Source organism: Brachyhypopomus gauderio, chromosome 12 (genome assembly GCF_052324685.1).
Source record: "Brachyhypopomus gauderio isolate BG-103 chromosome 12, BGAUD_0.2, whole genome shotgun sequence".
In the NCBI taxonomy this organism is placed as follows: Eukaryota; Metazoa; Chordata; class Actinopteri; order Gymnotiformes; family Hypopomidae; genus Brachyhypopomus; species Brachyhypopomus gauderio.
In genome coordinates this window covers 5,977,914-5,994,289 of record NC_135222.1, presented here as the reverse complement: position 1 = coordinate 5,994,289, position 16,376 = coordinate 5,977,914, and the positions used below count along the sequence as shown (strand labels likewise).

The following is a 16,376-nucleotide window of genomic DNA, read 5'->3' as shown; positions in this document are numbered from 1 at the left end:
TTGTCTCTTCTAAATGCTCTATGTCCTGACTATTTCATTCTCACTGGTTAAACTTGTTTTGTTTCCACATTCTTTTAGTCCTGTTTGAGATCTTTTCATTTCTTCTGGTTTGTTTCACCCAACCCTTGTACCTGCATTCAGGCTCATTCTCGTCATTCCAGACATTACAGATAGTTGTAAAGCTATAACAGAATTACGGTGGCAGCCTAGCTAACAGTGAGCTGATAGTGAACTAACAGTGAGCTAACAGTAAGCTTACAGTTCCCCTCCTCTATAGCTGAACCTATGGGCTACCAGGCCTTTTCTGTGGTTTTCTGAGCAATGTAAAATAGTCTCGTTCTTTGCAGTTTTGTCATGTACGCCCTCTTCTAAATAAGGGGTCAGATTATGCCTGGATTGTTTGTGTAAGAATGCATATAATTCAATTTTATTCATATATGTTGGTACTCCATTATACATATGTTAAGATGCTCCTTACATATGCTAAGACATTAGGGATCACATAAAGCTAACCTTTCCCTTCCCTTTAAGAGTAGTGACCATACCAGTAAATAAACCAGCTGAAAGGTTTTTCATCAGAGTATACACCCTACATCTCTAGCATTCCAGTCCCAGAGGTATTTACACGTATATTTACAATATAAACACATGTTAATAGCATGCAGCCAACGTCTGCTCTCTGGCCAAAACCAGGTCATTCATGGACGAGGTTGAATTGTAACTTTGAAGTTTAAGGCAGCACGTTTGATCGGCTGCAATGCACCTAATACCATGAACGCTTATTCCTAACCCACAGTGTTAAATGTTCTCATGTATTAATGACTGACAGCTTATCTGGACTGAGCATTAATGCTGGTGGTCCTCATTGTCCTAGTGACTAGCTGCTAGCTGCTCTGCTCAGTGCCACATTGCTCTCAAGAATCACAGAGTCTTTCCTTCTGGCCCTGAACCAAAACTATTTAACCCAACCGTAAATGAATATGATTTCTGATTGGTAATTCTTGTGTGGTACCTTCTCTGATTACTCAATTTTAAAAACAATCCGAGGAAATATTTACAAAAATGGATATCAAAACCTCCATAATCATAATCCAATATCATATTAGTACTCTTTCATCTAGAACAATAGTACATTAGAAAGAACAAAACACAAAAGCCCACAGACCCTCATGGGACCCGGATCCCTTGCCTACCACATATTTCACAAACAATTTGACGAAAAAGAAGAAAAGTATGTGTCCTCTATAAATAGGCTTTCAGGCTCATTTGGCATGTGTTTTTACTTCTCGTAGGTTGTAGATTTAATGGAATCAATATGTGATAGAGTGTTGTTAGCCTGGTTTGGAAATTGCAAGTGGAAACAAATTTCCTTAGTGTTGTGTTTACTGGCATTGATTTTAGAGTGGACTGCATTTTGAGTCCAGCCCTGTAGTCCTCTAATGGTGGCATGCTGTCTGCTGGGGACGCCCTGTTTGATCACACCCCAACGCCCGCAAGCACTGGTTCACGGGTTTACGGGTTCATTCATTACTTGGTGTTCCTAGTTAAAGCTGGCCATGGCTTCAAAAGAATAACGCTCATAACATTTTAAGTATTTGTAGACTCTTCTATCTATAATAAATGGTTATTTTCCATTTGAAATTGAAACCATAAATCATTTTGCTAGTGAGGCTTAAGAAAACTGCAAGTGCGTGCTTTGTTGTCAGAAATAATTACTAGCGAAGGCCATGAGAGCAGTAGAATAAAGAACAGGAAGCAGAAATCATGACACCACTGGGCGAGGTGTTACCCAGCGCAGAGCACAGGAAGGTCAAAGGTCATGACTTCAGTCAATAAAATATTGTTGTGAGAAAATTGAAAATGGTAATCAAAATGATTAAGTCTCTTCATTAAGTGGCCTTTATTAAAAACAACACTGAACCTTATTAAACAAGATATTTGGTAGTGAAAGTTACTGTGCACCTAAGCAGAATGCACTTGTCTGCCAGTGTGCTGCAGAGGACGCTGTATCGCAGGACCAAAATTCCATAAATCTATATATATATTAGTGCTGCCAATTCCAGGTGCCGCGATTAAAAGTCCTCACCAGGATTTTGCTCAAGCTTGCTAGATTTTCTAATTAGCAATCCAGGTAAAATTAGTGGAATCAACACAATCCAGGAAGCCTGAGCAAAATCCTGGTGAGGATATAAGGACAAGGATATAAGGATATATATATATATATATATATATATATATATATATATAATCTTATATATAAGGATATAAGGATATATATATATATATATATATATATATATATATATATATATATATATATATATATATAATCTTATATATAAGGATATAAGGATATATATATATATATATATATATATATATATATATATATATATATATATAAAATCTTATATATAAGGATATAAGGATATATATATATATATATATAATCTTATATATAAGGATATAAGGATATATATATATATATATATATATATATATATATATATATATATATATATATATATATATATATATATATATATATATATATATATATATAATCTTATATATAAGGATATAAGGGATCAAGGGATATCAGGGATTAACCCCCCTCCCCCTCCCCCCAAAAATACAGTGAATGCTCCACTTCAGGCCATAACCCTGAAGGCTCTAGATCAGGCCATAATGCACAGGGATTAAGTGAATTTGCCAAATGCTAAAATGTAAATGTAAATGAATCCACCTAATCCTACAGATGTTTTAGTATGGAACTGGCCTGTGGAAGATTCAGTACATTTGATTTAATCATGCAAAATACTGGAATGAAGGTTAATCTATAGTTTTAGCTAATGATACTTAATGGAGTTTATAAAAAGGATTCTAGGAGATTAGATGTGGGCTTCACCTCGTAGTCCACCTCCAGAGAGTCCTCCTTGCCTTGGGTATGAAAGTGCTGGGTGTCTCTGTCCACTGTGAAGTTAACCTGCTTGTTGAAACGCTCTATGTGGACAGAATGCCAGAGGTGGTCATCAAGGAGACTGCCAGACATGACTGAGGTGTGTGTGCCTCTGGATTGTGGTTTAGCATCATCTGTGCGTGCGCGCACACACACACACACACACACACACACACACACACACACACACACACACACACACACACACACAGAGAGAGAGAGATAGAGAATATGAAACACTATTCCCCATCAATTAAAATCTTGCACGACACACTGTACAATAAACAATTATCACTGCTGTTCTAAAAAACTGAGGATTAACATAATGGATAAATGTAAATAAATACACTGGAATTTAGAGCTACACCTGCTACAAAAAAATTTACAATTGATCCCTGAAGTGCCTTAGAGCTCCTTAAACCTTACAGATCTCCCATCATTAGACATTCTTGACGCTCATACCACTTCTATTAGTCTAACTATATTTCTTCAAATAATGAAATAAACACATCATGTCTGGAGTGTTGGTAGAACACAGCACAACTAATGAATTTACTAACAAATAGGCACAATATTTCACTGCTGCTTCTCTGATAGATAAAAATCCTGACCAAGCGCAGAAAAAGTGACCCACAGCCCATGTGGCGACAGGTGGAGTTTGAGGTGTCCTGGTATTGTCAAAGACAGGACAAACACTCTAGCAGGTGCACTGATCTTGAAGAAGGAGGGAATAGTGCCCCAGAAGATATCCCAACAATACAGCACCTGTACTAGCATCTTGCAATTTCTTGCAGTTTATATACATAGTGGTTTATATACATGGCATGTATGATTAAGTGTGTGCTGTCTACCTGTTTGTGTGTGTTTGACCAACTAACAGACTAATGCATGACAAATGGGTTTAAATGCGTAGGCATTACGGTATCCAAATGTGGTGAAGCTACTTTGGTGTGGATTGGACTGAGGGAGAGAGCTGTTGGTGTCTGACTAGGGGCTGTTTGTAAATACAGAGGCATGACCACTTGACCTAGTTCAGGACCATTACTCAGACATCCTCAGACTATTATTTTGGCACCATCCTCATCACTAGTTCACTCCTCCTTAATCCCGCTCCTCCTTAATCCCGCTCCTCCTTAATCCCACTCCTTCACTCACTCAGCATGGCGCTCTTCTCCAGTTTCATTTCCTCTGCAGTAATCCGGTTCCCTCTTATTCTGACCTTCCATCTCTATTTTGCTAACCCTCCCCCTCCTTATCACTGTGTCAGTTTGTCCCTCACCCCACTCCCCCAACCCCACCTCCTTCCTCACCCAGGTTGAGGTGCAGGGCAAGCCTGCCCCTCTGGAGCTCCAGGGTGATGTAATCACCCCTCTGGCCTTCTCCGTGCACCAGCACGCCCTCCGCCTGTCTGCTGCGGAAGCGCAGTGTGATCACGTTCTTCACCGTGCTCGTGGACTTCTGGTTGAATCGGTAGAGCAGGGCACTGCGGCCATCGAAGTCCGCCACGTCTGACTCTGAGGGGGTGAGAGCTGGGATGAACCACAGTTGAAACCCCGCCCCCAACCCCGCCTCCAAACCCCACCTCAGACCTAACAAAGGTGTAATAGTAATCATGTCAGTCAGGTAGAGACAGTGTGCTTCTACCGCTACTGCGTCTCACAAGGTCATGGATTGTAGTCAGACAGAACAGGAACAGGAAACAATACAAAGCATACTGTAACATCATGTTCACACTACTTAGAGAGAGAAGTATAGCACAGTGTACTGTGGATCTTTAGAGAGGGGAACACCCATCTCTCTCTCTCTCTCTCTCTCTCTCTCTCTCTCTCCCTCTCCCGCTCTCTTGGTACATAAACCTCTGATAGGCTACCCTGTCATTAAAATTAAAGGTACATTTTCGATTATTGTAGAATTTAATTAAAGAATCAATCAGTTGATTCTTTTGTTCTCTGTAATAAAGGCAGTACTGTTCATTATTTCTTTATATAGTTATTAAAAATATATATCCATGTTGCTTGCTTTAATATTTTTATTAGAATTATTTACAATCTATATACAGTAACTATAAACTCTATATAATTATGTACACACACACACACACACACACACACACACACACACACACACACATACACACACACACACTCATCTTGTCAGCATTTCTTCTTTGACTGTCATGGCTGATTAGAATCTGGGTCAAGAGACTCTTCAAAACTATATAAACTGTGGAGGGAAGCGAGTGAAACTGAGAAGGCCATTAAAAAGCCCCTCAGGAGGTCTCAGAATGTCTCAGGAGGTCTCAGAACGTATCAGGAGGTCTCAGAAGGTCTCAAGAGGTATCCCCAACTCCATAAGTCACACATAGGCACATAGCCCTCCAGCTCCACATTTCACACACACACACACACACACACACACACACACACACACACACACACACACACACACACACACACACACACACACACACACACACACACACACACACACACAAACACACACACACACACACACACACACTCTCAAGCACATGCATACATGTGCACACACAAATACACCTATGCAAAATTGCAACAAAGAATACAAATAAGCTTGAACAAGTATGGGTACTTGCAAAGGTGTGTGTGTGTGTGTGTGTGTGTGTGTGTGTGTGTGTGTGTGTGTGTGTGTGTGTGTGTGTACTCGTACTGTAAGTGCAGCCATAGATCTCCAGTCTGAGTCCTATCCCTCCATTGGGGCTTCCCTCCAGGGGCAGGACACGCAGGAACCTCGTCCTGATGGAGTGCAGGAGCTTATGGTGCACCACGGTGTGCGCATCTGTGTTCCCTGGAAATGTCTGCACACACATACACACACACACACACACACACACACACACACGCATGCACGCACACACACATACGTGGGGTGTGCATCAGCCATTTTGCAGATTTCATCATATGAACTGTTCCACTTGATATTTGCATCACAGTGCTGATGCAATTAGAGTGAACCATTTCAGAAGAGAGTTGACTTGCTCTCCACGCCTGGCGCTAATTCCTGTCTGTGGGTCTGTTTTTGTTTTGTCAGGTTTATTAAAGTGTCCCGAGCTATAAATCTCCTTGCCAGGCCGTGCTGGAAGCAAGGCAGAGGGTGGAGATACAAACTTGGCTGCCATGGTACCCAGTGAGGGGAGGAGACCGCAGCCAGCGTGAGTGGCAGGGGTACATCGTTAAGCTAACGAGGCAGGAGATTCACAACCGTGGGGAAGGACGGGGGGACAAAAGTGTCGAAAAACGAAAGACGGAAGATCCCAAACCAGCAATGAAAGCGGAAGCTGTGTTGAAGAGATCTGGCAGGACTCCCAGATGAGGTGGAGGAGGTGGAGAGGAGGGAGGAGAACGTGAGGAGCGCACAAGACCAGGAGATGCGGCGTCTCGCAGCTGATGCCCCAGCGCAGGCAGACGCAGCCGTTACACGGGACGTCTGCAAAGTCGGACGTCCAGGTGCGCTGACTACACGAACGGGCACCGGAGCAGGAATGAAGCAGCGTTTGCGTGCTGCGTATGGAGGTTATTCAGAGTTCACTACACCGAAATCACACAAGCAACACATCTCAAAATACCTCAGATCAATTCATCGCTCCTGCACAGCAAAGTAGAAGTGAAAAAAGAGACTTGTGGAGGAGATGGATTTGAGGAGATGTGTTCACCATGTGAGAGAGAGAGAGAGCGAGAGAACAAATGAGACTAGAGATAAAGCATCAGGGTTATAAAAAGAGTAGAAAATGTGTATTTATAATGAAAGCTTAATGAGACAGCATGACTGAGTTTCTTTGCTTAATTAGCAGTTAGTACAAGAGGACTAATTTTAATCACTGTTCTAGCTGTCTTAAGGCCCATTGTACTTGATGCTAATTCATTTTTATGGGAAAATTACTCTGCCAAATGAGCTGCAAATCATATATACAGAAAAAGCCCATGGCAGAGAAGAAATAGTAATGCATATATGTGCAGGAAAGAAAGTTTCTGAGCAACTTTCAGCCAGAGTAACTCGCTCATCTGAATCCACAACGCATTCATGTTTGGCACCACAGGGAGTGATTATCTATTATCTTCTACCTCACGTGGATGAGCCTCAGTGACACAGTGGAGCAAGCAAAGATGCCCACTGTCCTCCTGTATCCTGACATGGTGGTGAAGGGTGGCACTGCCAGTACTGTGGTCTGGTTCAGATATCTGCGTGGACTCTTGTGGGTCTTGGGTATGACTTTCTGCCACTGCAGTGACTGTTTGGGTTTTGTTTGCTCAAAGGCACATTGAGGGGCACTCTTTGTTTGTTTTTAACTTCCTGTAGAGTGCATAACATCGGGGGTAGATAAGAGGTAGGTATGGGGTAGATATGGGGTAGGTATGGTGTTGGGGGGGTACATAAAGGGTAGGTATGGCCCCTGGGGCAGCACAGGCTTGGCACATACACCAGATGAGTGCACCTCTTACTTCACAAAATGCAGCAAAAATACAAATAAATTAATAAGAATCCTATTTAAATTTCAACAATACCCTTTTGTACTTCCAAGCAGGGGAAAACGAATAATGAAGTCCTATTTAAACAGCTACTCACATATTCTCAGATAAAGAAAAGTCAACTTAATTTACAAGTAATTCAACCTTCTTATTCAAGGATGAAGGTGTTTATGCGGGCCCTGTGCTCTCTTAACAGAGGCAGCAGGTGGGGCTGGCTTAGCTCAATAGACAGCTTCATATCATCACTCCCAGGTCCACCAGTCTCTTTCTGTACTACAGTCTTGATGTACACAGAATGAATAATTAATTTTAGCTCAAAAGTAAAAACAATAAATAAGAAAAAGTGTGCGATTGAAGTTTGACTATTATTAGTAGGGACTTTTGCAGATAGCAGTTGATGTTTTGATTGATATTTTGAAATTTGAAAATGTTAAACTGGATGCATGGTCAAAGGCCACAATGTGCATATGTTGGGCAGATTATTGTAACTGTCACGTTGTGGGGGGGCCCCCTACCAGTCGCCCCCGGTTACAGCGGCAGCGGTCCTGTTTTTGGTCACGTGATGTTCGTCCCTCAGGTGGGCGGGACCCGTGATCCGTCTCACCTGAGGGTTGTTTGTTCGTCTATATATGTCTTGTCTTTGTACCAGTTGACTGCTGGTTATTATTTCCTTAATCTGGAACCATGCACGGGTTTTTGGTTTGCACACTTTCTATTAAACCATCCTCTTTCCCTGAGACTTGGCGTGATCGCTTCCTTTTTGAGTTGCTCACCCTGCCCGTCACAGAATAACCAGCCACCTTTCAGAAGCCGCCAGTCTCCTTTGCTTTCTCCTTCGTTCGTGGTCATGTCTCGTGGTAAGTGTTTGTCTACGTGCTGTGTGTTTGTCGTGTATTGTCTGAGAGAGTGTTGAGTCTGTCCCCACTCGTCCCGCCGTGTTTAAATGTTTGTGTTTAAACCCGTAAGTCACACGGCGGTGACTAGAGCTGGGGACCGGTAGACTCCGCTCTCGCCCAGCGAAACTACCGGTGCCTCACATTGCGCACGTCCGTTGTCCGTTATCGTCTGTGTGTGTGTGTGTGTATGTACGTTGTAGTGTTTTGTTTTAATAACGACGCGGACGTGAGCGAGTGTGTGAGTGTGCCGTGGTGTGTGTTTCGCTGGTGGTGTTCGTGTGTGTATGTAGTCGGGTACACCGGTGCGTGCCGCACGCTAGACCGCGTTAGACGCGAGGGTCTCTCGGTGCCTTTTGCCTCGCTCACCCGATATCCCGTGGTGACGGGGTGAGCGACTGCGAGCCCGAGAGACGCGTCGCTGTGGGCGTGACGCGCAAGCCGCTCGCGTATAGCTCTCTCTCTCAAGATCTGCGGATCCCGTGGGGAAAACGGTGAGAGAGAGAGAGCTGGAGTAGGCGCGTCACGCTCCGCAGAGCGCGCGCATTGGTGGGTCCTGTCCGTTTGTTTGTGTTCTGTCTTTGCGTGTTCGTTTTGTCCTAGAGTGTAGCGTGCTTTGTTTTATGTAATTATCCTGGGTGCGTGTATGTTGTATGTTGTGTCTGTGTTTTTTGTTTTGTTATTCCCCAGAGGGGCCCCCCCTAAATATGTTTTTGGGGGGGAGCTATGGGGTTCCTGAGCCACGACATGTGGCTCAGAAGGCACTGCTCCTTCAGGAGACCTGACCGGTTGGGAGGGACCCCTGAGCAAAGAGGAGCCCCTGTACCCCTTTGTAGGCGGAGGATGCCTGGGGTGTAAGTACAGGGTGTCTCCTCATGCCAAGAAGGGGTCCCTTCCCCCCTGTCTAAAAGGGGGGTCAATGGTCAGAGCAGTGCGCGTTTTTTGTTATGTGTTGTCTGTGTGCGTGTGTGTGTGATGTGTTGCAGGTCGCTCCTGGTGGTGGACTGCGGTACTCCCGGACCTAGTGGGGTCTCCAGGAGGAGACCCTCTCCTTCGAGCTCGGGGTGACCAGCGTGTCCCTGTTGCGGATTGCCAGGGCCTTGGTCTCTGGCGTTCCTGGGTTGGGTGGAGGAGTCCACCTTGAGATGAGGGGCCCCGGGGAGGGGTTCACTCCCCAGGAGTCTGGGGTGACCCCTAGCGAAAGGGCAGGGGTCAGCTCCGAGCGAGGAGGTAGGTTCGGGAGGTGGTTGGTAGAAGCCGTGGCCGCACCCCAGTGTGGCGGCCTGCACACATCCACACCTGTGACGTTCGTTGGGCCATGTGCTCCCGGTCCGCACTCAGCGGTGGGGCTTAAGCGGCCTAATGGCCGGTTAGGGCGCGAGGGCCCTGTGACCGACCGGGGCGTGGTTATCGTCTTGTTGACGGCCCAGTCAGTCCAGGGTCCCGCCCAGGAGGCGAGCTAACTTATGTGTTTTATGTTTCAGCTCCAGGACGGCAGGGAACGGGTCCCTGTCTTGTCTGCGTCCTGTGACGAGGAGCTTATGTGTGTGTTTTGTGTTTCAGCTCAGGACGGCAGGGAACGGGTCCCTGTCTTGTCCCCGCCCTCCCGCCCCTTTGTTGTGTTTTGTGTGCTGCCGCTTTTGTGTGCTGTGTTTAATATAGGACAGACAAAACAAACCATCACAGGTCAGTACAGACACTGAGACTTCCAGCATTTATGTTGGTAATGTATGTAAAACATCCACTTAAACATCCACCTAAACAACCACCATAACATCCATCTAAACATCCACCAAACATCCACCATGACCTCCACCTAAAAACCACCATAACCTCCACCTAAATGAGGCTGCTTGCTGCATCACCACCATCTGGGCTTACCCGGCTGAGTCCACTGGGAAACAAACTTTAGAAAAACTTCCAGGAACAGAAAGATCTGATTAAGTCATTGAGTATAGCATCAGAATTAGCCGACTACAATCAATACTCAGGGCAGCTTCAAGCACAGAGAAAACAAAGACACGAGGATTATGATATGTAATGAGAAAGGAGAAGACTTTATATTGGGCCACATAGAATATCCGCCTCTCTGAAAGGGCAGGAGAAAATATCCATGAACATGTTTTTGATTTGATTGACCTTTTTAGAGTGTGGTAATGGGATCTGTCACTGGGTGATGAATGCGTCCAGGCACGTTAGCGACTGGGCTTGAAGGTGCCGCTGGTCAATGCCATCGATCTGGACTGAGTGCTGACTCTAACACCAAAATCTTATTATGTGGGATAAAGAGGGAGGTGTCTGTGCAAAAGATGCACCAAAGTACTTAATGGAAATCCTGTGCCAACAACAACCATGATCCTTTTCCACGTAGCGTCTGGAGTTAGCACTGCTAGCGGGACAGGCTGCTTTTCATCACAACCGTGCTATACTGCTCACAACAGCATTCAAACTGTCACACAGTTACTTCAGTCGCCTGAAGACAAAACAGACCAGGCTGACCCGGACTGGAGAACCGGTGTCCTTGACACGGATGATACCTGTCGCCTGCTGCAACTCAACCAGAAGATGCTATCTGGAGGAAAGAGCCAATACAGGCCGCACGTCTGGTCTCTTTTGTGTGCTCTCTTGTGTTTCTGTGACACAAAGGCACCTCTGGGAGAGACAGGCACATGTATCAAACGATTTCCTCGGACCACAGGAAGGGCTAGGACCAGTGCGAGAGAAAACTGAGACAGGCCCATCAGAGTTACTTCAACTCTGAGACTCGGCAGTGGGATGTGATTTCATGCAATTTTTACATGTCGGCTTTCAAATGTATTATTATTTCTGTCTGTTCCGCACCTTTAGTACTGAACCTCCACCATGGTAACATTATGTAAATACTGCAGCTCTGTGAACACAGGTGCTACTCTCACACTGACATATTTTAGGCACCACTAGAGAGACAATTTACACAACTCATTATTCATTATTAATAAAAAGGCGCCGTGTCTACTGTGTCTGCGCTGTGTCTTCAAGAAGGAATTAAGAAGATCGGCAGAAATAGTAGATCTACGTTTAACACTTATGTGACCATGGTGCCTTCACACATACAAGGCACGTCACCTCAGATACCACACTGACGACATCTCAAATACCACACTGACAACATATCAAACACCACACTGTATCAAACACAACACTGAAGACATGTCAAACACCACACTGAAGACATGTCAAACACCATACTGACGACATGTAAAATACCACACTGGCAACATGTCAAATACCACACTGACGGCATGTCTCTCTGGCCTGCTGTACCTCCAGCCTCAGTGGCATGTCGCCACCTTAATGACTGCATTTCAGCAGCTTTTAGACTGACCTCCCTTCACTGAGATACTGGAGTTGAGAAAATAGATCATAGTACAGGGAATGAGATAAAGAAAATTGCATCAGTTTGAGCAGATCTCCTGCAGTTCAACAAGATCTCTTGCAGTTCAACCAGATCTCCTGCAGTTCAACCAGATCTCCTGCAGACATCAATAACAAAAACTCCCCAACAATGCCAGAGCTGACTATATAAAGTCAGAGGTGAGCCACCACCCTCATCAGTCACACACCACCATCAAACACACACACACCACCATCAAATACTCACACACCACATCAAATACTCATATGCCACCATCAAACATTCACACACCACCATCAATAAACTCTGCCACACCACCATCAACAAACACACACATAGACTAGAATTTTATCTTAAAAGCTCAGATGCAGTTTTTAAACCTTTAAAAAAAACATGCTGAAAAACATTTGAATGTATTTTAAAACAGATTAAATCTTGTTTTGGAAGGAAAACACAGCTTGTCTTGACTGCACAGCCTGTCTTGACACATGTTTTGACTGCAAGTCTAAGTAGTCATCTTCAAATAAATGTATACAAAAAGAATATTCTGCATTAGAGCGTCATAAAGAAAGAAAGAAAGACAAGAAAGAAAGAAAGAAAGGGTGTTTAATGTGTCAGATTTAGTCTGTGGTCTGCTTAACCATGTGCTGTGGATACTATGTCCCTGAAACTCTCCTCGCTCTGCTCTTCACAGGGAGGCACAGAGAAATGCTGAAAAATTAAGTTCTGAAATTAAATGCATCGATTGTGTGTGTGTGTGTGTGTGAGACCATGTGTCCAGGATTAAGCAGGGGCATTATGTATCCTGGATCAGGGACCACAGGCCAGTAGTCTGGTGCCAGAGGCCTCAAACAATCAATTTCACAGTGGTCACAAAAAGCCCAAACCTAATCAGAAACAGCTGGAATCAATTTTTGTCACAAGCAAACTAAACGATAACTGTGCGGACTCCTGGTGGTACATTACACAATCAGTGCAGCGTTCTCCAAGGACGGGCACAAGCTTCCTCTGCAGATCTCATATCCACCTTCAAAGGTGGCTGCATTATCTCACATCTCTAGCATCCATTGTCTATTTTTCTGCTAAAAATATCACATATTCCATTTTTCATTTGCTGCATCAATGCCCTTAATTTTTGACTGGTTAAATAAATAACAAAAAAACAAACAAACAAACAAAAATTCTAATAATAAGCATAGCAAACTGATGTTAAATTATAGTCTAATATTTAGCATGCTTATCCCAGTTGCCTCCAGACTGGTGTAAGGCTTTCTTGGTTTTAGGTGTAGATCAGGGTTATAGTCTGGACTTTCCTGGTTTAAGGTGTAGCTCAGGGTTATAGTCTGGACTTTCTTGATTTAAGGGGCTGGGATCTACTGCTTTGCTTGGATTTGTTTGATTGTCCTCTGGATTTTTCAGGTCGCATCATGAGCAATGTTTTGGGACAGCAGGCTGATATGCTGATATGATCCTCCACCTACCTGAGCTGGAGTTCTACAGGCCACACAGCAGCGTGTCCCAGATGGTTCGGGCTTGTCTGATAAGACCCCTCGTTCCAGCAGCACAGAAAGAAAACCACACTCAAGTCCTACAAAACTCAACTCCTACTTAACTCAAGTCCTACAAAACTCAACTCCTACTTAACTCAAGTCCTACAAAACTCAACTCCTACTTAACTCAAGTCCTACAAAACTCAACTCCTACTTAACTCAAGTCCTACAAAACTCAACTCCTACTTAACTCAAGTCCTACAAAACTCAACTCCTACTTAACTCAAGTCCTACAAAACTCAATTCCTCTACAAAATTCAACTCCTACACAACTCAACTCCAGAGCTGGAACTCCCTTGTCTTTTTTTCGTCAACCAAGTCTGCCCCAGCTGTATTATTAATTATTATTTATCATGTAATACAATAAAATACTCTATACATGCTACTTATTTTCATGTGTTCTGCTTACATGCTTTAAACCATTTCACCCTTTTTTTTTTTTTTACCAATTTTTAATTTCTCCATCAAACCTTTGGCAACACTTCAAATAAAGTGTGAATATTTGTCATGCCAATAAAACACCATTGAACTAAACTGAATTGGGTGGGGGTGGTTGAGTTGCACAGCAACAAGCTTATTAGTTTAATCTGAATTTAGCTGCAATATGTTTTAGTTACTCCTGCTATTACAGAATTAGCATTACTGCATCTCAACATGATTTGGATGTAGTTTTTTGACAGCTGAGGCACTAAGCTTGGTGTAATTATTATTTGTTTTTTTCTGATAGGGGGGGGGGGGGGGGGGGGCAGGAAGAGAACTTGAAGTGTGCCGTTTTGTATGTTGTTCCCTGTAAGCCATGTCTCATTACACTGAAACTGTAGAAGTGGCATGGAACTGAGCAATGTGTTTAAATCAGCCAAACCACACACACACAAACACACACAGACACACACAGACACACACACACACACACACACACACTGTGGTGTTCTCTGTTCTTTTAGTAACTCACATTCTCACAGCAAGCCTTTGTTTAGTTTATGGATTTCCCACATTGGCTATCTCTTCTCCACACACACACACACACACACATGCTCACAAAGCAGTAGTAGCAGTAGCAGACATAATACCTGTGTGCAAGTAAGGATGCAGATGGAAAGAGACACAAAGAGAGAGAAAGATAGAGAGAGAGAGAGAGATGGACATAAAGAGAGTGAGTGAGAGACCCTATGTGATAGTGAGAACCTGAGAGAGAGAGAGAGAGAGAGAGAGAACGAGTGTGAGAGAGAGCTGCAGGCTTTAATTTAATGCAGCACCTCAGTGCCTTCATGCTGCTGTATGATTGAAAGGCTTTTAAGCTAACAGGCCTAAAAACTCCAAGCTTCTTCAACCCTCCCAGCCTTCACAAAAAGCTCTCAGAAAGACGCTGGGGGTGGGGTCTCCATCACCAGATAGGCCTGATTCCAGACCAGTGAAGGAACAGCAAAAGCAGAATAACATTTCAGGAGGATGAGTGGTGCATGACTAATCCCCTGCCCCACTGATCCAGCGTCAGTGCTACACGTCTTATGCCGTTCACTGCATTGTGGACCATTTGGAAAGATGGAAAAACACAGACAGCCCGCAGACGCTGTGTCACTGGTCTGAATGACTGCTCAATCCCTGCAAACCGTTCACGCTTACAAATCTATCAAAACGGAAGTAGGGCTGATTGTGGAGAGAAGCTTTTATAAGTTATGAAGTGAAGTGCAGTGGTTTTCTAGCACACAGTGTACACCGGCGTCTTGAACTTGATGCAGGTCCTTAAATGTTCTTTCTCATTCTTGTCATCCCCGTGGTAGGACCTAGCCCTTCGGGACCTAAACGAGTCTGTGGTTCACTTGTTTAATGTGATTAATGACTGTTTGCGAGGATCTGTCGGCCACCCCAGGCTGATGGGCAGTGGGCAGTGTGCTGCGTTAGTCGAAGAGGGTGGCTCTACCATAGCATGAAACAGATGGCATCAGACCATGCGTGACTGTCCGACTCCTTCGCCAGCTGGCGCGCTGGTACAGGGACGTTCTTCTGGCATAGACTGACACCTCTGCGAGAAAGGTACCCCCTCGGAATGTGCCGGAAAAGCGCCGTTTGCCAAGGACATGCAACATCGTAACAGGTCTCAGAGCAGCAGTCCCTCATGCCATCGTTGGTAAGCGTCTCAGCTGGAGAGGAGTCTGACAACTAGTGAGCAGACAGGCGTCATGTCGTAGGATCACCTGGAAGGGAGCGAGTCTCCCTGATCATTGTACTCTTTGAGGCTGTCACAGTCAGACTAGTAACTCGCCATCGCAGTTGTACTTCAGCACAGGACCTTAAAATATTAATCTCACTCAGATTACCTTAAATCACCCTGAGGAACAACTAACAATCTAATTAGTGAATAATCCGGAACCATTAAGCAAATCAGCTACCAGTTCATCACATTAATTAACAAGCAAGTCATGGTTTCAGCTCCACTTTCACAAAAGCTTTTGGAGTTGATGGTGGATGCTTAGAAATCTAATCATGATTAAACCCCCTGAAACAGGTCTCGCTTGTGAATATTCATTCAGGACGTCTCCTTGCAGATTTCTCAAGAGGTTAAAGTTGCTTTGTAGTGAGGACAGAACCTCACAAACCAGCAAACCTTAAAGGAAGCAGTGGGATTGCTTCTTTAAATAATAATTATTAGTATTATTATATACCAAACACACAAGATATAGGCCTGTCAGAATACAGAGTAACTAACCAAAGAGAAACGTGAAACATATGCTCAGTACTATACTCGGTTCTTTTTGTTCAAACTTTTTGCGGCATTAGTATGTAGAGTAGATAAATGTATAGTGTGACATGGAAAAGAGAAATGGTCTATATGTAGTGATGCCAAACCACTCTGGGACATACAGACAGGGGGGACAATGGTAGTCATGTGAGCAGTAATACTCATGCTTAGAAATGAATATATATATATATATATATATATATATATATATATATATATATATATATATATATATGAAATTCAGCAATCTGTTGCAAATGTCAGATATTGTGTCTGTGACCTGAATGTATTGAGTAGTTTAGATTTTTCTGTTGTTTTACAATGATTCTCCTATT

At 43.8% G+C, this 16,376-nt stretch overlaps 1 protein-coding gene across 2 annotated transcripts in view; it reads right to left on the bottom strand.

Moving 5' to 3' along the window:
* cntnap5l (contactin associated protein family member 5 like) overlaps nt 1-16,376 on the bottom strand; it is a 55,691-nt gene that overhangs the window by 18,529 nt on the left and 20,786 nt on the right. For both annotated transcript variants that reach the window (XR_013134520.1, XM_077024616.1), the window contains exons 4-6: nt 5,648-5,795; nt 4,270-4,473; nt 2,909-3,093 (exon numbers count right to left, since the gene is read on the bottom strand). Coding sequence is in view for 1 of the 2 variants with exons in the window: in XM_077024616.1 (XP_076880731.1) it covers nt 2,909-3,093; nt 4,270-4,473; nt 5,648-5,795 (537 nt within the window). In the remaining variant the exon portion in view is untranslated. The remainder of the gene's footprint in view (nt 1-2,908; nt 3,094-4,269; nt 4,474-5,647; nt 5,796-16,376) is intronic.